Raw genomic sequence first — 22,447 nt, forward strand, 5'->3', positions numbered from 1 at the left:
TTTGGCCATAAGCTAGCAGGCGGCTGGGGTGTTGGGGACGCAGCCCCGCCGCCGCCCTTATTACTACATATGGCGCCCACATGGACAACTGCTTCCACATAAAGCCTGAGACAGCTTGGGAAGTAATTCTAGAACAAAATGAAAGCATTGTGCCTGGTTTCTTGGTAGCAGCAATTTCTCGGTTCTACTCTGCTTGCTAGAGGCAAGTAAGCGCCTCATCTAAGAGAGGCTTCCTGACTCAGCTTTAGCTGCAAAGCCTGCAGCTCATAAAGAGGTCCTGCCACGAAATACTTAAACGGTGTTGACGAAAAGCTGAACGCATGCTTTTCGGTTTTCAGCCATAGCAGGAAAAAAGCTGCGCCGTTTAAAAATGCCTGCTTTCTGGGCTGTCCTGCCAGGGCAAACTCTGACTCTTTTACACAGGCAGTTCGTGCGGTTTGCAAGCACAGGCTGCTTAAGCTCGCCTGCTGACAGGGACATTGAAACACTGTAGGCTTGTGGCACTGAACGCGGCTCTGGCCGGTACCTCAGCCACAAGGTTGGAATGACAGAAAGCTAAGGAATGGGCTACATCTAGCCAGCAAAGCCACGCCTTCAATCCTACTGATATTGCTTGGTAAATTAAAGACTTGTGTGGTCAGAAAAAGAGAGATATACAGTAAAGAGAGATTCAAAGACAGAGAAAATTTCTAAATGATTTACAGCGTGTTAAAAATATATGCAGACTAAAAGTCAAAATTCTTAAAGTAAAAAAAAAAAAGGAAGAGAGTTGTTGTGTGTGGTACACACCTTTAATCCCAACACTTGGTAGGCAGAGGGAGATAGACCTCTGTGACTTCAAGGTGTGGTAGCACACGCCTTTAATCCCAATGCCTGGGAGGCAGAGACAGGCGGATCTCTAAGAGTTCAAAGACAGCCTGGTCTACAGAGTTACTTCAGGTCAAAGATACAAGAACCTGTCTCAAAAAGCAAAAAGTTAAAAGTAAAAATAAACGAAATAGAGGTTAAAACAAAGGTGTACAAAGATGGAAAATAAACAGAGAATTTTGATACTGTATGCTATTATGCTCTCTTTGAATCGTTTGAATGCTGAGGAAGGACCAACAGCTGCTAAAAGATATTTATTTATAAATGCTGCTGAACTAATCCAACATAGATATTTTGATGCCTTGACTTTGAAATTTGGATCTAAGGACTTGATACTTTGGAAAGGAGTTTCTTATTTTGTTTTCACAGAGGATGAAACGCTGTTCATTTCTTCTATTCCGATTTGGTATGATGGACCATGCCCTCCTGAAGGGTTGCAGTGAACATCTTCAGAAAGTTGCTTCGCTCAACTGCCAACTGAGATGAAACTAGCACACAGGTTGTACCATGAAAGACCTAATTAACAACGCCCCCATTCAGCAGGAAGCAGTTTGCAGAGAAAAAACTGCGCCCATGTTCCCAAATATGGTTTATAAAGGTCCTTTTACATTTAAAGGGGGATATGATATAGGTATGAATAATTTGCATTAGTATAGATTTTGCTTTATTGCTAGAGATTTACGGTCAATTCTGTTATATGTATATGTATTTCTGATATTGATTAAAGTGTTGTGATTGTGTAGTTCATTATTAAAATGTAATGTATAATTAGGAAATATAGGTTGTTGATGGATAATCATAAATAATAGTCAAGTTTGTAGTCATGTTAGTTAATATTTTCTAGATGTGCGTAGATATATTTTAGATAGGCATTCTTCATAGTTTTCAAAGATTATAGAATACGGCGTTTTAAATGTTTTAATAACTGAGGACTTTTCATGACAATGAGATACTCTGCTCCTGGCAGCACCAATGTACTTCAAGAGGAAGATGGGCAACAAAGAGGCACCTTATGGAGTTTGATAGCCATTTGGGCAAGAAACTGCTCTTGCCTGGACTATTGCATAAACTGGACGCAGAGAACCCGCAGAGAGAGGACTACTGAACTTGCCTAAGGTGAGATGATCTTTCTTGGTTCCTGATTCATGAAAGAGTCTGCGAGACATTCTGCAGGACACAACAGATAGTGACTGAACTGACTTTGAATTTTCCTGCTTTATGGAAACGTCTGCTGGATACCATGGGCCTGAAGGCTGAAGATGGATGCCCCAACGGTACAGAGGAACTTTGGGTGACTGTCCAGGCAGCGAGATGTCTCTGTCATTTCTAGCGTTTTAAAAGTTGCTTTTTTCTTGTTTGCTTAGGTCATATTGTATCTTTCTGGAGTCTTTGATGGAGTTAAGAATAGTTAGTTATAGTTATAGTTTTCCTTAGTTATGATAAAGATTATTGTAACTTTTACTTGATAACTGTTTTGTTATGTGTAATTTTGCTATGTTAAAGTTAAAGCCTTTTTTTTTGTTTAAACAGAAAAAGGGCAAATGATGGAGGAAGGTCATTGACTAATAAAGGAACTGCCTTGGCCCATTTTATTGGTTAGAGGATAGGTGGGAGGAGTAGGTAGAACAGGACGCTGGGAGGAAGAGGAAGTGAGCTCAGTCTCGACAGCTCTGCTCTCTGGAGCAGACACCTGAGAGAGACGCCAAGCTCCTGGCTCCTGGGCAGACACACACTATGAAGCTCCGACCCAGGATGGACATAGGCTAGAATCTTCCCGGTAAGCGCACCTAGGGGCACAACACAGATGATTAGAAATGGGCTAAATTAATATGTGAGAATTAGCCTAGAAGAGAATGGGCCAAGCAGTGATTAAATGAATACAGTTTGTGTGTTGTTATTTCGGCCATAAGCTAGCAGGCGGCTGGGGTGTTGGGGACGCAGCCCCGCCGCTGCCCTTATTACTACAGGTATGTACCACCACATCTACTTTTATGTGCTGCTTTGGATCAAACCTGGGTCTTACTACATTTTAGGCAAACACCTCTGACTGGCTGAACCTGGAACTCACTGATTCAGCTAGACTGACTGGTCAGCAAGCCACAGAGATCCTTTTGTCTTCACGTCCTCAGAACTGAGATTATAAATACTGCTGTGGGGCAGGATCAGAGGCAGGCGAACTTCTGTAAATTCGAGGCCAGCCTGATCTACAAGAGCTAGTTCTAGGACAGGTTCCAAAGCTACAGAGAAACCCTGTCTCAAAAAACAAAAAAAATAAAATATAAATAAATAAATAAATAAATAAATATGCACTGCTTTATCCTGATTTTCATATGAATGCTGGAGATCTGAACTCAGGTCCTTTTGTTTTGTGCATCTTACTGAATGAACCATCTCTCCAACACCCAATATTTATCTTTTAATTAGAACATTATATCTGCAGGGTTATTATTGAAAGTTGTGGTCTAATTCCTTTCTTGTTTGCTTTTTTATTCTCCTTAGAAGTTTGCTGACTTACCTAAGTTAAGGATGTATGGTTCTTTGTTGCTATACCTTTCTTGGCCAAGAAGTTCTATAGATGCTTTAAGCTGGTGACTGCTGAGGGGAGGATATTTGTCCACTTAACGGTGGTGGGTAGGATTATTGGTACCTGAATTAACTCTTCAGAAGTCATACAGTAGGTAGCTGCTGGGAGAGGCAAACCCAACATCTGTCAAGCGTGGACCTGAGGTGCGACCTGAGATATGTATAGATGTGTTGTGGTGACTACAGAGGCTTGGGGTTATAAGCCCTGTCTGATGTGGGAGTCCCCTCTGTGTGCTGTGATTACCATTTATGAAGAAAGAAACTAGTTTGGACCTATAGCAAGGCAGAACTTATGTAGGGAGGGAAAGCAAGGCCGAATGCTGGGAGAAAGAAGGGCGGAGTGAGGGAGATGCTGGCAGAGATAGACGTGCTGAAACTTTGCTGGTAGGCCATGACCTTGTGGTGATATACAGATTAATAGTAATTAATAAATTAATATGTAAGAGTTAGCCATTAAGAAGCTAAAGCTAATGGGCTAAGCAGTGATTTAAATAATATGGTTTCTGTGTGATTATTTCGGGGCTAAGTGGCCAGGAACCAATTTTCAGCCTCCACTATACCTGTTTTTGTTATCTGTTGCCTCCTGAACTCCAGCTGAACAGCACCAAAAGCATGCAGCCAGGCAGGTGTCTGTAAATGACCATATGAATTGTTTGGTGAAGTGGACACTTTTTGCTCAGCAGTATATTTAACACATCTACGGGCAAATTGCTCCATTATTGGCAAAATTCTTTTTTTTTTTCAACATCCAAAGCCTTTTAATAACAGTAAGATCCAGGGTTAGTTTTTGTAGCCGCGGCTGGCCCTTCTGCCTCTGGCACGTTCAAACTTCCGGCCCTTGGAGCGGACATAGGGTTTGGTATGGCTGTGTGGGGTTCCTGGGGCCTTGCCAAAATGCCGGTACACCTCTCGGCTCTTCCGAGGTCCAGACAGGAGCACAGTGCCATGGCCCTTGGGAGACTCCAAGGCCAGCTGGTCAAAGGTGAGGATCTTACCCCCAGCCTTGAGGATGCGACTTAGGGCCCGGCTGCTCACCCGCAGTGCACACACCTTCAGTTTGGGCACATCGAGAATCCTCACGTCATCTGTGACCGTCCCCACAACCACAGCCATCTTGTTTTCTCGACTGGGAAGCTTCATCTTTCGGATCATCCGGGACAGGGACAGAGGTGGCCGGTTGGTGCGACTCATGAATAACCTTTTCAGCACAACCTGATTGAAGGTGGAGTTGGTTCGCCTGGCCAGAAACCTGTACAGCTTGACCAGCAGCCGCAGGTCGATGTCCTGGCTCTTGGGCTCCTTGTGCCAAACCTTTCGGTCCTTGTTGTGGCGGATGTCAACACCCATGATGGCGCCTCCTGCACGGCCTGGTCCGGAAAGCTATTGGCAAAATTCTTAACCAAAAGTATACAGACATATGAATATCTGAGTCAGTTCTTCTGTGAACTAAATAGACTTGCTATAACACTTCAGAGTGAATGTTATCTGGATACTTGGACACAAAGAACAGCAACTAAACAATGGATTTGTTTGTGTGTGTGTGTGTGTGTGTGAATTCATAACTCCAAGAGCGTTCTCCTATAGGCTATATGAAAAGACACTTGATGGATGATGTTTTATGAACAAGAAAACATTTTCTAGCAGTGTAGCATAAAGAATCATCTGTATCAAAACAAGCATCAGTATAAACTGTTTTCACATGCTTTTTTTATGTCATTGGTTCACAGAATTTGTGACAATATATTTGATGGCCAACTGTAATCCAGCTTTACCATGTGTGTGTACACCTTGTGGAGCCACTTCCCCTACCTTTTCATGGTGCTGGGCATCGAGTTGGGGCTGCCAGGCTTGCAAACAAGTGCTTTAAATTTGCTTTGTGCAATGATTGAAAACTTAATTTCTCAAAACTTAATTTTTTATCTATCTTAATCATAGTATGTATTTTTGTCTTGCTTGCCTTTACCACTTTTATTTTTAATGTATCCTTGGCTAGCTTGGAATTTTCTGTATAGACCAGACTGGCCTCAAACTTAAGAGGTCTACCTGCCTCCAAGTTACAAGATTGCTCCCCCAAAAACAAATTTAAGAAAATCACTTTTTCTAAGTGATGAAATACAACAAATATATCAATTTCTGGTTATGTCTGCCTGTAGTTGAAATTTTGTTTATGTTTTAACAAAGCTTGCCTGAATATGAGAGTGCAGAGTAAAGCCACTAGAGGCTACATCTTTAGTCCTAGGACCCGAGAAACAGAGGCAGAGGGATCTCTGTTAGCTCAAAGCCACCTTGGGCTACACAAGACTGAATCTGTCTAAAAAAGAAACAGCTCAAACAAAGGTGATCCCAGCACTTGGGATCCCACACCTTTAATCCCAGCACTAGAAAGGTAGAGACAGGAGTGATATGGCTGGGCAGAGAGAGGAACATAAGGTGGGAGGAGACAGGAGCTCGTTGTAGTTTGAGGTTTGGTGGAGACAGTTGCAGTCTGAGGCTCCATTCTTTGAGGACAGGATCACCCCTTCAGTCTGAACATTGATAGAGGTAAAAGGTCTTCCTAGTGTCTGGCCGCACTGCTTCTCCGTTCCTTCAGCTTTCCCCTCCTAATATCTGACTCCAGGTTTTATTATTAAGACCAGCTAGAATTCGTGCTACATCTGCCTAACTCATTGATTAATGACCAGTAGAATAAAAAGCCTTTTAGTTTGATGTGTATCAGTGGGTCTAGTGGTAATCAATTTCCTTCGCTTTTGCTTATCTAGTAAAATTGTTGTTTCTGTCTCACTTCTGAAGGTCGGTGTTGCCAGATAGAGGACTCTTAGTTAACATGGTATTTTCCTCTCAACTTTTTCCAGAATCTTGATTGTCAGTCTGGCCTTCAGCTTTTCCAGTAAGAAATCTGGTGATGATCTCACTGAGATCCATTGTGTATGAGGAATTTTTTCTCTCTTTTCTTTGCTTTTGGCAGGTGATGATGTGGTTTGGCGTTAACAAATCACTCCTCAGCTCATTTCTGTTGGATTCTTTTGAGCTTATTAGATAAATATGTCTAATCAAATTTGTAAAGTGTTTGATCGTTACATGTTTGGTCTTTTCTCTCTCTGTAACACAGACATGCGCGCGCACACACACACACACAATTCTCACTTTTCCCATGTGTCAGGTCTCAGCCTTATTCCCCAGGGAAAGGTGAGTGTTACAGCCCCACCATGCAGGACAATCAGGTGCAACAGGGAGTCAAGTCAAAGCAGAAACTCAGTTTATTGCTGTGAGCACCAGCTTTATCAGTGCTATTGAGTGATGTAGGGGTACCTCCAGCCAATGAGAGACAGCCAAGCCCTCCATCTGGCTAGAGGGGCGCCTACCTAGATTTTTTGCTGTTTCATCCCCGCTTGGTAGCTTTAAGACTGTCCTTCAAACTCAAGCCAGGCTTTTCTCTGTCCTACAGGCCTCAAGGTCCAGGCCCTGAGATAATTTTGACCCAACACCATATCTTTGGTTAGTTCTCTTGATTGTATTATTCAAGTCCCTTTTCCTCAGTTCACTTTTCCTCAGTCTTTCTTCTTCCCACCCCTCGGTTTATTTAACTTCAGTTGTTACAGCTTTTCACATAGGCTGACTTTTTTTTATTCCATCTACTCAAATTTGCCTTTAATGTTTCCAGTGAGTATTTCAGCTCCAGAATTACTTTCAGTTTCAGTTTTATTCTCTGTCTCTTCCTTTTGCCTTTCTTCATGTCTTCCTTTAGTTTTTAGGGTATTTTTGAGGCAGCTGTTTTGAAAGAAAGCATTATGTAGTTAAGTTGAGATATATCTTTTTCTTCTCTAGAAAGTTTCTGTTGGGTCTCTTTCTTCTGATTTTTAGGCCATACTCTGTTGTTTCTTTTTGTACTTTGTGTGTATGTGTTTCCTCATGTATAGCATGAGTGTCATGGTCAGAATTCAACCTTGGGTGTTGTTTTTTTTTTTAATTAATTCATTCATTTTTTAAAAATGTGGTCTCTTGTTCTAGCTATCTTGGAGCTTGCTATGTAGACCAGATTGGTCTCAAACTCAGAGATCCTCCTGCCTCTGTCTCCCGAGTGCTGGATTTAAAGGTGTGTATCACCATGAACCGGCTCTAGGTGTTATTTAAGTGTCACCCACCTTGGTTTTTGAGACAATCTCTTATTGGACGGGAGTTTGCAGATTAGCCTAGCTTGCCCGGTCACTGAGTCAGTCCTAAGCACATGTTACCTTGTGTAACTCCTCAAAAATTTATTTATTTAGTTTGGTTTTTTGGACAGGCTTCCCTGTATAGCCTTGGCTGCCCTGGAACTTGTTCTGTAGACCAGGCTGGTCTCAAACTCATAGAGATCCATTTGCCTCTGTCTCCCAAGTGCTGGAATTAAAAGCATATGCCACCACTTCCTGGTGCAATTTTTTTTTAAGACATAGGTTCTGAGGTCCAAGCTCAGGTCTTGATGTTCATCACAAGCACTTTACTGATTGACCTGTCTCCACAGCCCTCTTATACTTTTTTGATGTTGAAAACTGTCCAAATTTTATGTGGTAACCCTAGGAAGCAGTGTATGAATGGCCTCTTCGAGTGCCATCTCCCGTGCTTGTCACTACTTTCTCTGTCCCATGAAGGATCTCTTCTGAGTTTGCACCTTTTCCTGAACATTCACATTGCCTTTCTAAACTCTTCAGTTCATGTTTTCTTTTGAAAATTTTGATGTATTAGTGGCTCCCAAAAGAGGATAAAGAGAAAAATGAAGGGAGAAGGAAAAATAAAAGACAATGGTTCTTTAAATCTCCTTCAGTTCAAGAGGAAAGGTTTACACTTGGGAAAAACGAAATATTGGCAGCATGGTTATGCTTGAACGTTGGTGATGAGAAGCTATAATCAATTCTCATTATACAGATTTCTAGTATTTGGACAACAAGGTTTTTAGTTCTCAAATTGTCTCTTAACAAGCATGCATGACTGCTGACATGTTGAGGAGTCGTTGCCTGCAGAATGAGCTGAAACGGACTCAGATTAGCAGCATCTTATTGCATAGCTCTCCACTGAACTTGCTTTATAGTGGACTAGGAGTCCCTAAGTAGATCAGAGCAGGCCAGATTATGCTAGTGCTGTTGTTTTCTAGGTTTAGAGACATTTTTGTGACTTCTTACTTTGGTGGTTTGAAAGAAAATGGCGTCCAAAGGGAGTGGCACTGTTAGGAGGTGTGGCCTTGTTGGAGGAAGTGTGTTACTATGGAGGCACGCTTTGAGGTCTTATAAACTAAGTCTGGCCAGAGTGACACAGTTTTTCCTTCTGCCTGCAGATCAAAATGTAGGACTCCCACCTTTCTTCAGCACCACGTCTGCCTGCTTGCTGCCACTTCCCACCATGCTAATAATGGACTAAGTCTCTGAAACTGTAAGCCAGCCCCAATTAAATATTTTCCTTTATAAGAGTTGCTGTGGTTATGGTGTCTTGCAACAATAGAAACCCTAACTAAGACAGTTATTCTTGTATTCCCTCTCTGTCCTGCCTTTTCTATTTAACCTTTTCTATTCCATTATTCCTTCCCTACACCACCCCTGTTATTATTGTATTCTATCTTCTCTCCCTTTAAACTCCCCCCCCATTCCCTTACTAATTTCACAGTCAGAACAATTTAAATTATGCTTATAGTCAATTGTGATCCCATTTTGTTTAATAGCCACCTGGTAAGCTAAGGGTTAGAGTGTCGCTCCCGCCTCGACCAGCAAGGAAGACGCAACACCGGAGCTCTTCTTGCAGGCAGTTTATTCAGGACCTTGTTCACAGCAAGCTTTCTTCTTCTCTTTCTCTTTCTCCCCGGGCAAACCTCTCCCAGCCCTTAAAAAGGCATAGGCTGCCAACCCCGGATTGCCAGGTGGGCACTGCCCATAGGTCCACGCATATGCAAGCAGCTGACAATCATTGCGTGATAATAGCATGAATCAGGCCTTAGCTATAGGAGTTAATTATCACAGAGAGCATTCACTTTCGGGATCGTGGAGGGCGGGAGCCAGCATCATCAGGTGTGGCTCCATGCAGCTCTCTACATCGCCATCAGGTGCTGCTCCACGCAGCTCTCTACAGTTCCCCCTTTTTGTTTTGTAAAGCAACAGGCAAGAGTAGAGGTCTGATCTCTGTTAAAAATGGAACATGTACTAGTTTCTGTCCAGGTGTCATCCACTCAGAGAACACTAGACCTGTCCGGTGTCTTTTTACAGAGGTGGGAGTTAGACACCAACCCACATGCAATCAGACTTGCTCTTCTTGAGGTCGACTTCTCTGACCTCAAGTGCAGTGCACAAGCCTCACATCCTGTGCTCAAATATAGATAACCAAGCTTGAGGGGACTGTCCTGCTTCAATGGCTGTGAAGGCCTGAATGATCATAACTGCATTGCGATGCTGTGAAACCCTAATGTGACAAATGCACCATAGGCATACCAGGGAGGCAAGCACCATTAAGCCTGTTTGTTAGGGCTCCTATTCCTGCCCACTCCCTCAGATGATCCATGGCTATGAGGATCCAGGAGGATAGTCCTTCAGCCAGGCTGGTATCCATACGTGTGGAATCTGCAGTCGCAGTCGCCACTCTGAGCTTTTCCAGTTGTTGTTCGAATTCACCAGACCAATTACCTAAAAGATAGCTAGACAATTCTCTAGACAAATTAGCTGCATGAGTAAATTGTCACGGGTCATCCTTGAATTCCCCAAGAATGCCCCCTTTATTGTGTTCAGGGGCAGATTATATAGAGATAGCCACGCCCCAGCCAAACCCACCAGAAACCATTCTCCTGCCATCAGGAACTCCTGAAGATCTCGTGTTCAGAGCAGCTGTAGTTACTCAGATCAGGGGAAACAAGAAATTGGCAGTCCCCTAAATAACATATCCCAGCTGCCTCTGGCCCCACTGCATTCGTTCTGGGTCCAAACTGGTGCATGGAGTGGAACGGAACTCAAGAAAGCAGGCTTGCTGTTCTGCAACCACTGAAGGGTGGAGCAGAACTCAGGAGAAAGCAGGCCTGCTGTTCTGCAACCACTGAAGGGGCCCCACTTACACCATGTTTTAGGGCATTTGGGCATTATCAATTTGTCAGGCTACTTCCTGCTGCATTCTTAGGGGTATTTACTGCAATTTACTGCCATTTTCCAGCCGTGCTCAGACGCGGGTTGCGGCAATGGGAGAGAGGTGGAGACTCCACCTCCCCACCAAGCTGGAAGCTGGAAGGTGGAGGCGCTGCAACGTGGAGTGGCTGGCCATTACCCCGTCGGGGTGGGGCGGATTCCGGCCCAGCCGGCTGCCCCGAACTGGGACAGAGGTCCAGGCCAACGGGCCTTGTCGCGGTCATGCTACGCTTCTGTGTCCTGAGGCCTGCGCTGAAAGCGGGCGTAGCGTTCTTGCCTCGTAGGTCCTTGAGGCAGGTTCCAGGGTTTGCAGGTGTTGCAGCCTCTCAGCGCTCGCTGCCTGGAGCCACTCACACTCCACTGCAACATTTCAGGAGGTCTCGGTAATTCAAACCACATGAATATCGTACCAAGCTTGTCCCAGGATGACACATTAAAATTGCCAGAGACGGCAAACCAAAGGGCAATTGTGTCACATTCAACCAAAAACCTCTCCAATGTACTCCGTTTTATTTTTAAATATTTTGAATGTAACAGCTCGTTAAGAGCCAGAAAAATCGGGTGTGATGTTGAAGCGCCCGTTTCTAAAATCCCATTCTTTCTTTTAGTTTCACTTTGACCCGTCCGCTTTCGTCGCGGCCCTACTACCCCACTCTCTCCCTTCTTCTGCCGGTGAGAGTGGAAAACCCGCTTTTGTCGCAGATCCCCATCCTTACCTGAGGATTTACCGGTGCACCCCCTGACTGTAGCAAGTTCTGGGCTCCATGGAGAGAGGTTTGGAGGTCCACCACTTGTTGCGCCCACCTCGACCAGCAAGGAAGACGCAACACCGGAGCTCTTCTTGCAGGCAGTTTATTCAGGACCTTGTTCACAGCAAGCTTTCTCCTTCTCTTTCTCTCTCTCCCCGGGCAAACCTCTCCCAGCCCTTAAAAAGGCATAGGCTGCCAACCCCGGATTGCCAGGTGGGCACTGCTCATAGTTCCACGCATATGCAAGCAGCTGACAATCATTGCGTGATAATAGCATGAGTCAGGCCTTAGCTATAGGAGTTAATTATCACAGAGAGCATTCGCTTTTGGGATCGCGGAGGGCGGGAGCCAGCATCATCAGATGTGGCTCCATGCAGCTCTCTACATCGCCATCAGGTGCGGCTCCACGCAGCTCTCTACATTAGAGGAATAAGTTTATAGCTCTTGTCTTAATGAAATTGCTTATGTTACACATTTTCATAGTTTGTGTTGTAATTGTGTGCTCATAATTTACTTTGGCATGATTATTTACTGTTTTAGTGGTTGCTCCTTTGGGTATTATAAAACAATACTCTTCAGATTGTAGAATGGGTGTGTTCTTAATGTGATCTTGAATCAATTTATTTCAATTCAAAGAGTAAAATTTTGTGATGCTTTGCAAAATTGTAGTCTTTTGTGTTTGTATAAAATGTTAGTAAATATGTTGAAACAGGATTATAACTGAGAATCCCTCTGTGTACAGTATATTTGCTTATTTTATCTTTCTTTGTTCTCAGAACTTGGTTTCTTTTAGCCTACATTTATTCAGTTAACATTTTTTGAATGCAAAAGTGATTTTTATATGCAAAGTACCTATTTTGTTCATCCTTGTTTTCTCATATTGGTTATGTATCCAAAGTAATTTTTCAAAAATGGATAGAATGTCATGATATTTTGTTTCCTGATACTTTAAAAATTATTTATTTATTTATACTTTATGTGAGAGTGCTCTGTATATATATCTGCGTGCCGGAAGAGGACATTAAATCCTATTATAGATGGTAGTGAACCACTATGTGGCTGCTGGGAATTGAACCCAGGTCCTCTGAAAGAGCAGCCATTAACTTAACTTAGCCATGCTCTTAACCTCTGAGCCATCTTTCCACTTTCTGTTACCCTATCCTTAAAAGAGCCTAATCTTTCTGAACATAGTGATATAGATCTAAAATTTCAGTATTTGTGATTGGAGGTAAAAGAGAATCAAAGTAATTCAAAGCCAAGACCATCCTCAGCTACACAATGAGTTTGAGGTCAGCCTGGGCTACATGATATTGCAACTGACCAACCAGAAAATAAAACCAAACCAAATTCAACAAAATAACTTGATTTTAATTCTCTTTTTTCCTGATTTTTTGTTTTGCAAGTAGTGGAATATTTCATTAGTTTTGTTAGTAATAATATTTAGCAATATAACCTGGGTTAAGATGTCATGACTTAAAATGTCAACTATAATAATATTGCGAATTGCCTTCTCTTTTTGTCTACTTACAGCATATCAGTTATTGTTAATTTTTTTCTTTTTCTCCTTTCATTGTTTACTATGAGATTTGTAACCCAACCAAACTTCCTGATTTAGTTACTTGAGTATTGTTCCTTAACTGATTCTTATCAGAAACAGGAAATTGTCAAAGTTATGTGTTAAAGTACAGTAGATTCTAAAAGTGCATTTGTGGGTACTGTGGTAGATTTCTCTTTAGATGGTCCTGTCCTCCCCCTCCCCCCAGCACCAGTTTTTCCAGAAAATAGCATCTAATTTGCCAAAAGGGATCACATTGCTCATGACCCTTATCAATGGCAGACATTACCCTCCTTTAGACTTTCCTATTTAGATGATTTATGTCCTCTTTTGGAGATAGGGTTTTATTGTGTGGCCCAGGCCATCCTAGAACTTTCCAAGTAGCCAAGTAGACCAGGTTGACTTTGAATTTAGAGATGTGCCCACCTCTGTCTCCTGAGTGCTGGGATTAAAAGTAGTTGATATCACAAGTGGCTGATTTGACAAACTTAATGTGAATATATATTAGCTGTTCCCAATTAACTTATAGAGATAGGTAAAATAGGTACAAATGTTGGTCTGGTGTACTCATTTATTTAGACTGATAGTTGTTTAAGGGATTTATAAAGCCAAAACAATTTTTATAGTAGGTTGTTAGCTTCCTTTTTTATTATGGCTATTTAGTTGTCTCCATTGAATATGATGGAAATCACATAAAATGTTGATATTTGGAAGGTATACAAAATTTAGTGAGTATATATTGAATAACAATATAGGATCATATATGGGGAGACTGATTCTCTGTATTATATATAAGTTATCCCAGTAGATGTTTTGTTCCATATTTAGTTGATTTTTGGTGTGAATTAGTTTTAAAATACTTACAAACCTAGTCAAAGAGACAAGCATGATCATGTTGGGAAGAACAGGTGCAATGAAACAAAAATCTCTCCTCAAATTGCTTATAGTAGTCCTAGTATTAAATGGAAAAAAAGAAATAAATATAGGCAAGAACTGGCGGTTTCCACTGTAGCTATTTAGGCTGGGTCTGCCTTTTTGGTTCTTTTGCCCATTATCTCTGCATCAGCCATGTAAAACACTAGTTGCTAACTAAAATGGTCTCTATTGTTTAAGAGGGTAGGTAGGTAGTTTGAATCTCCCTAGTCCTCATTTTGAAATGAGGGTGAGTAAAGAAGATTAATGATGTGTGTTTGAGATAGCGTCTCTTAGCCTAAAACTCACTGATGCACTAGGGTGACTAGTGAGCCGCAAGGATCTGCCTGGCTCTGTCCTTCCAGAGCTGGGATTACAAGTGCACTAACATTTCCATTTCCAGCTTTTCTTTTTTTTTACGAGGGTCCTGTAGATTGAATCGAGGTCCTCTTGTTTACATGAGGCAAGCACTTTATGTTTTGAACTATCTTCCCCAACCCCTACCATCCTGTTTCTATGAGAATAGGACCAAGACTAGACCTCGTCAACACCCCCAACCCCACCTTAGTCTTGAGGTGTTCAGAGCACAGTGTTTTCTAGTTAGCTTTTTATTGCTGTAGTGGTGCATAGATTCGGTTTAGGTCGCTTGGAAGTGTGTAAGTAGAAAGGAGCAAGCTGATGTCCTGGAAAGGAATTCCATTAGCAGAACGTAGGATGGCACCAATGTTGGAAGGTGGCCAATAGCTCCACCTAGTGGAAGTCTAGGTAAATGATTAAGAATCCCCTACACATGGCATTTTTCTAAGTTTGTTTTCTCTTGGAAATGCTGATACAAATGACTTCGTTTTGATCTTAACTTGACTTCCCTCATGTCAAGCCTACACTGATAAATCATCCTATGCCTTGATCCTTTTCAGTGAGATAGGCATGCTACTATGGATAATTTGATTGATGTTGAGTGTGGGGTGTGTGATACAGACTGTAGTCTGTGTAAAAGTATTTTTTAGCTAAATTTGATAAATAAAAGAGGTTTAGAGGCCGGGCGGTGGTGGCGCACGCCTTTAATCCCAGCACTCGGGAGGCAGAGGCAGGCGGATCTCTGTGAGTTCGAGACCAGCCTGGTCTACAAGAGCTAGTTCCAGGACAGGCTCCAAAACCACAGAGAAACCCTGTCTCGAAAAACCAAAAAAAAAAAAGAGGTTTAGAAAATCAGAAGCCACTGCTAAAGTAACTAGATTCTTAGAACAGAGACTGTAGCCAGGTGCCCACACCTTAACCCCAGCACTCAGGAGGCAAAGGCCGGCAGATCCCTGGGAATTCAAGGCCAGTCAGGTAGGTCTACCTAGTGAATTCCAGGACAGCGAGAGCTATATAACAGAGAGACCCTGTCTCAAAACAGCAACAAAAAGTTGTACTTATGTATAATTTTTATAGGCCATAGATATAAGTTAATATTGAGTGACCTGTAAAATAAACTTAGTTCTATCAGAAGGTTAAATTTATGAGAATTTGTCTAGAGTCCTTTTTTATGTAAACCAATAAATTACCTTGGGCTAGGGAAAGCACACTATTTTACATTCAGAATTGCAAGAAACAAATAGAAAGGTATGTTAGGGACAGTGTCAAAATTTTTGAATTTATTTTTTAGAATTTAATTTTCTGAGATTTTAATCATACAGAATTTGTAGAATTTCAGTTGAGGAATTAAGCTGTATTTCTTTGTTCTCTTTATAGTGACATCTTTAAAATTCTTTTGACATATATCACAGAACATGTGACTGCAAGAATCCTTTTTTTCCAGTTAAGAATACACATGTATAGATAATAATAACTTTAAAAACATTTTATATATTTTTAAGAATTTCATATGTAAGTACTATGCCGAAGTGTTGTTGTTGTTCTGAAAAAATTTCTGATGTGTATGGATATTTTGCTTGCTTCTGTGTCTTTATACCATGTGCCTGTTTGGTGCCCATGGAGACCAGAAGGTTTAGGATCTTCCTGGAACTAGAGTTACAGAAGGTTGCGAGCCTGTGTGGGATAGAACCCGGAACTTCTGCAAGAAGTGCTTTTAACTGCTGAGTCATCCCTCTAGCCCTCATATAAAACAGGATTAATTATGTTCTGTGCCAAGTTAAGACAACAATAATGATTGACCGTATTATATTGGGGTCACCATGCTTTTTGAAATAGTGACTTTATAGTTTAAATAAACTGCCCTTACACAAACTACTAATTGTACCCTAGTTTTAAAAATTATGAACAAATATAACCCCTAACTATTATAAAACCTCATTGGTTAGAGTTTCTCTAAATGATTAGCCTATCCTAGGTAGAAATGTAGTAGACTAAATTTAGTCTCTGTAGGGAGGTTTGCATCTAGGTGCACATGTACCATGGCACATGTGTGCAGGTCAGAGGAGTTGGTTCTCTTCTGCCTCTCATTTAAGTAGTTAGTAAATTAGTTTGAGATAAGAACCTGGAACTTATATTATGGTGACCTTCCTCCCACCATTTCCCACATATTGTAATTATAGGCCAAATTTGTTATGGGGGATGTACTATAGGGAAGATGTATCTAGTTTCTTATTTTGCTATGGATAAAGACGAGGGTGCTAGGGATTGGCTTTGTTTCTATAAATAAGATTTTGGCCTCAAGGTATGCCCTGTAGACAACAAGAGGCTTTACACACACACACACACACACACACACACACACACACACACACTCCAGGCAGTGGTGGCGCATACCTCTAATTCCAGCACTTGGGAGACAAAGGCAGGTAGTTAGATCTCTGTGAGTTCAAGGCTGTGGATCCTGGCTAATAACAAACTTGCGACAGGCTCCCAAGTGCTCAAGTTGTAGGTATATACTACCATACCCAGGAATATCTTCATGTTTTTTCATTTTTTTTCTTATGTATTTATGGATCTCAACTGTTAATGTGAAGTGTGCCTACCACTTAATCTTTAGAATTTGCTCTGGTATTTTGAGATTAGGTTTAGGTACTCCCTCCCCCCACATTTCAGGGTTCCACTGACCTACATTACTGCATTATCTTATCCTGGAAAATTTTATTTTCTCCATTTATAGTGAACGAAAGCTTGGCTGGGTATAGTAATCTGGGCTTGCACCCATGGTCTCTTAGTTTCTGAAGTACATCTATCCAGGACCTTCTGGCTTTCATGGTTTCCATGGAGAAGTCAGGTGTAAGTCTGATAGGTTTACCTTTATAAGTAATTTGACCTTTTTCCTTTGCAGCTCTTAATAATTCTTTCCTTATTCTGTATGCTTTGTGTTTTGATAATTATATGGCGAGGGGATGTTCTTTTTTGATCCAGCCTATTTGGTGTTCTGTATGCTTCTTGAACCTTCATAGGTATATCTTTCTTTAGGTTGGGAAAGTTTTCTTCTATAATTTTATTAAATATATTTTCTGGACCATTGAGCTGCACTTCTTCTCCTTCTTCTGCTCCTATTATTCTTAGGTTTGGTCTTTTTATTGTGTCCCATATTTCCTGAATATTTTGTGATGAGAGTTTGTTGGACTTGCTGTTTTCTTTGATCAGAGTGTTTATTTTCTCTATGGTATCTTCAGAATCTGAGATTCTTTCTTCTAACTCTTGTATTCTGTTGGTTATGCTTGTTTCTGTAGACTCTGTTTGTTTACTTAAATTTTCCATGTCCAGCCGGCCCTCTGTTTGTGTTTTCTTCTTTGCCTCCATTTCAGTTTTCAAGTCTTGCACCGTTTCCATTATCTGTTTGATTGTTTTTCCTTGGTTTTCTAGGGTATCATTCACTGATTTATTCAATTCTTCAAACTTTCTGTTATATTTCTCATCCATTTCTATAAGGGCGTTTTTTACATGCTGTTTAAGGGCGTCAATCACTTTCATGAAGTCAATCTTTTCTACTTCTTCTTGATTAAGGTGTTCATGTCCTCCCGTTGTGAGGTCGCTGGTTTCTGGTGGCTTCATGTTGCTTTTCAGCTTGTTGGGCGAATTCTTGCCTTGGCGTCTACCCATCTCTTCTTCCAAATGCTCCCTTATGGATCTTCTTTACAGGATCAGGTCTCCTTGCCTACCCAATGCTGGCTCTCCCCAACGTTGTCCCTCCCCAACGCTGGGTCTCCCCAACGCTGGGTCTCCTGGCGCCGAGAGATCAGGCCTCCGTGCTGATGGGCAGGTGGCAAACAAAGTGCCTACCCTGCTTGGTGCAGGCAGGCCAAAGAAACAAAGGAACTCCCGCCCGCTTGGGTGCCCCGAGGATTCGGACCCAGTGCCCAGACAGGCTGGGCTGGGTGATTTATGTGCAGAAAGAGGGCGGTGGGGCAAAGTGGGGAGGGTTCTGGATGGAAGCTGGGTGGGCTAGGAAGAAAGAGGAGGTATGCAGGGAGTGGAGGCCCTGCAGAGAGCTCAAGAAGGATAGGGGGCCAAGGAACCTCTGAACTCCCTCCCCTTCCCAGGCTGGCACCGCGGGGCCAGAAACTCACCCCAACGCTGGGTCTCCTGGCGCTGAGTACTGCATTATCTTGAATATGGTAGCTACCTCAGACTTCTTGAACAGTGGAACCAAGATTCTTTCTATTTTATTCCTTTTGAAAAATTCTTTCACCTCTTCTAGATATTTTGGCTTTCCATATAAGTATAGAATAATATTCTTTCTCTTAGGGTTTCTATGTATGATAAAACATCATGACCAAAAGCAGTGGAGGAGTTATTTCATTTACACTTTCATATCATAGTCCCTCACAGAGGGAAGTCAGAAGAGGAACTCATGGCAAGAACATGAAGTCAGGAACAGAAGCAGAGGCCATGGAGGAATGCTGCTTACTGACTTGTTTGTCATCCTTATTTGCACAGCCTGTTTTCTTACAGTATCCAGGACCACCTCCTCAGAGTGAGCTAAGCCCTCCTACTTCGGTCATTTAAAAACAAAAAGCCTAACAGGCTTGCTCACAGGAAGCATTTTCTCAGTCAGGGTCCCTTCTTAAATGATCCTATTGTGTCAAGTTGACTGCAGAACACTAACCATATATGTTAATATTTTGTTACTTGCTTAAACCTGTTCACTGATTTGGGGGAAATTTGACATCTTTGCTGTTTAGTTTTCTTGTCCATGAACTCTTTATTTAGGTCTTCAGCAGCTTTTCAGCATATGAATTCTTTTTGTGTTTTATTAGATTTCTCTCTTATTTTTCTTTTTTATTTCTGAGGTATCATAAATATTTTTGTTTATTATTGCTATACTGGAAAATGAACTCAGCGTCTCACACATACTAGGAAAGTACTCTACCACTTCCAGACGGGGTTTTGCTAAGTGGTCTAAGCCACAGGCTTGGAATGTCTTGCCTCAGTCTCCTGAGTAGCTGAGGATTACAAGTGTGTACTGCCACACCCAACTTGTGTTTTTAATTTTGGTGTTCATTATTAGTGTGTAGTGTTGTTGAAGGCTGCTCGTTCATTCCCAGCTACTCAGACCTGAAATAATTACACAAAACTGTATTAATTAAAACACTGCTTGGCCAATAGCTTAAGTGTATTTCTGGCTAACTCTTAAATCTTAATTAACCCATTTCTATTAATCTGTGTATTGCCACATGGCTGTGGCTTACTGGCAAGGTTCCTGTGAGCTCTGGAGGAGGAGTCTCCTGCTGGTGGCTACATGGCTTCTCTCTGACTCTGCATTCTTTTTCCCAGCATTCAGTTTAGTTTTCCCCTGTAACATGAGGGCCAGGCTTGTCAGGGTTTCTGTCCTGCCTGGTTCCCACAGTTGTTAGGTCCCGAAGTATCACACAGAAGGTCTACATAAGTTATAAACTGATTGGCCCATTATCTCAGGCTTCATATTAGCTCTTAAAACTTATATTAACCCATTATTCTTATCTATGTCAGCCACATGGCTCAGTACTTTTTTTCAGCGGGGCAGGTCATATCCTGCTTCTTTGGTGTCTTGGGAGGACTGGGGAGGAATGGGCTTCCTCCTTCCTAGCAGTCTCCTGTTCTCATTGCCCTACCTTTACTTCCTGTCCAGTTGTTCCACCTATACTTCCTGCCTGGCCAATCAGCATTTTTTTAAAACATGATTGACAGAATACAGACAATTCTCCCACACCATTCCCCCACCTAGGTCTATTCTGCTTTGCGTAGGCCCAGGGTGGCTTCTTTATCAACCAATGGTAATAAAACATATTCACAGCATACAGAGGGGAATCCCACATCTCCTCTCCTTTTCTGTCTAAATAAAAAGGAAAGTTTTAACTTTAACATAAACAGGTATCAAACAAGGTACAAAATTTATATCCATTTTATCATAACTAAGGAAAACTATAACTATTCTTCAACTGCCTCAAAGACTCCAGAAGGATATAGTATTAGAATTGACAGAGACATCTCACTGCCTGGACAGTCACCTAGAGTTCTTCAGTAACATTGCTGGAACCCATCTTCAGGCTACTGTCCCATAGTATCTGGCAGACTTTTCCTTGAAGCAGGAAATTTCAATGATAGTTCTGCCTATATTGGCAGTTTGTCAGTCATTTTCTTCTTTGTCCTGCAGAATGTCTGGTAGACTCTTTTATGAGGCAGGAACCCTGAAGAACTATCTCACCTTTTTTTAGGCAGCTCAGCAGTCATTTTTCTGTGGGTCCTGCAAGTCCAGTCAAGCGGTTCAGGCAAGAGTAGTTTCTTGCCCAAATGGCTAACAGACTTCATGAGGAGCCTCTTCAATGCCCATCATCCTCTTGAAGTAGATTGGTGCTGCCAGGAGCAGATGTGTGTCACTGTCATGGAAAGTCCTAAATTCATAAAACATTTTAAATGCCATATTCTGTAGTCTTTGAAAGATCTGAAGAATATCCATCTGAAATACATCTCTCTACATCTAGAAAACCTAACCAACATGACTACAAGTTTGACTATTATAGATGACTATTAACCCATATTTCTTTTTTTTTAAAGATTTTATTTATTTATTATGTATACAACATTCTGCCTCCATGTATGCCTGCAGGCCAGAAGAGGGTGCCAGATCTCATTACAGATGGTTGTGAACCACCATGTGGTTCCTGGGAATTAAACCCAGGTCCTCTGGAAGAACAGTCAATGCTCTTAGCCACTGAGCCATCTCTCCAGCCCTTAACCTATATTTCTTAATTATACATTACATTTTATTTATTTATTTTTCTTTTTTTAAAATTTATTTATTTATTAAAGATTTCTTTCTCTTCCCCGCCGCCGCCTCCCATTTCCCTCCCTCTCCCCCAATCAAGTCCCCCAAAGAGCAATTAGGGTTCCCTGCCCTGTGGGAAGTCCAAGGACCACCCACCTCCATCCAGGTCTAGTAAGGTGAGCATCCAAACTACCTAGGCTCCCACAAAGCCAATACGTGCAGTAGGATCAAAAACCCATTGCCATTGTTCTTGAGTTCTCAGTAGTCCTCATTGTCCACTATGTTCAGTGAGTCTGGTTTTATCCCAGGCTTTTTCAGACCCACGCCAGCTGGCCTTGGTGAGTTCCCGATAGAACATCCCCATTGTCTCATTGTGTGGGTGCACCCCTCGTGGTGATTTCTCAGGAAATTCGGGCTTAATCTACCCCTGGACCCAGCAATACCACTCTTGGGAATATACCCAAGAGAGGCCTTACCATACAACAAAAGTATATGCTCTACTATGTTCATAGCAGCATTGTTTGTAATAGCCAGAACCTGGAAACAACCTAGATGCCCTTCAATGGAAGAATGGATGAAGAAAGTATGGAATATATACATATTAGAGTACTACTCAGCAGTAAAAAACAAGGACTTCTTGAATTTTGCATGCAAATGGATGGAAATAGAAAACACTATCCTGAGTGAGGTAAGCCAGACCCAAAAAGAGGAACATGGGATGTACTCACTCATATTTGGTTTCTAGCCATAAATAAAGGACATTGAGCTTATACATTACATTTTAAATGAACTCTACAAACAAAATACCTTAATCAAGATCAGAAATATACATATAACAAAATTGACCTAAAATTTATATCAAAAGGCCGAGATCCATACCAATGCAAAGTATTCATCTCTATATCATATCTCCCTTTAAATGTAAACAAACATTTATAAACAATCATTTAGGGAATTTGGTCATATTTCTCTCCGAACTGCTTACTGCTTTTTGTTCGGTGAAGTATTTTGGGCAGTTCACAGAGACCTCTCGGCGGGGTGTGTGTGTGTGAGAATCTTGGTCCATCAAGCCACATTAGTCTGGAAGGAATCCATAGGTTCTCATCTTCTGTGAAAACAAAAGTAGAACCTCTTTTCCGTCTGAATCTGTCCTATTGTATGCCTGTAATCCGTGGCTAGGACTAAGGCTGCTTTGCCTTTTGGTTTTGCCCAGTCCAACATGGCAGGGGTCCATTCACTGCCTCTGAGACTGCTAGGTGGGAGGCACGCTCACTACCTCAACTCTGGTAACCAGTTGGCCCATGTTGCCACCAAATAACTTGCAGCATGCTGCCCACAAACCCCATTCAAGTGCTTGGCCTCCTGAAAGAGCCAGACCAGGAAGGCATGAATTCTTTCTCTTCTCTTCTTTTTCCTTTCCTTTCTTTTCCCTTTCCCTCCCTCCCTCCCTCCCTCCCTTCCTTCCTTCTTTCCTTTTTCT

The 22,447-nt window shown here is 41.9% G+C and overlaps 2 protein-coding genes across 5 annotated transcripts in view; one reads left to right on the plus strand and one right to left on the minus strand.

The window, feature by feature from the left end:
* Positions 1–22,447, plus strand: part of Nck1 (NCK adaptor protein 1) — a 60,837-nt gene that overhangs the window by 18,988 nt on the left and 19,402 nt on the right. Inside the window, exon 1 of one of the 4 annotated variants that reach the window (XM_041677092.1) lies at positions 8,759–8,853. The exons of the other annotated variants lie outside the window; for them this stretch is intronic. The gene's annotated coding sequence lies outside the window, so the exon portion shown is untranslated. Of the gene's footprint in view, positions 1–8,758; positions 8,854–22,447 lie in introns of those variants that run through there. 4 annotated transcript variants of the gene reach the window in all.
* LOC121464265 (60S ribosomal protein L18-like) lies at positions 4,182–4,797 on the minus strand. The gene has a single exon (XM_041677098.1). It carries the CDS (start codon positions 4,795–4,797, stop codon positions 4,231–4,233), a length of 567 nt encoding a protein of 188 aa, XP_041533032.1. The 3' UTR covers positions 4,182–4,230.

This window comes from Microtus oregoni, unplaced genomic scaffold (assembly GCF_018167655.1).
Source record: "Microtus oregoni isolate MIOR12 unplaced genomic scaffold, Mior012 000028F_ref0000031, whole genome shotgun sequence".
Taxonomy (NCBI): Eukaryota; Metazoa; Chordata; class Mammalia; order Rodentia; family Cricetidae; genus Microtus; species Microtus oregoni.

What these genes read in the sequence shown, in the direction of transcription:
- LOC121464265 (XM_041677098.1), bottom strand. Translation starts at nt 4,797, where the DNA reads ATGGGTGTTGACATCCGCCACAACAAGGACCGAAAGGTTTGGCACAAG.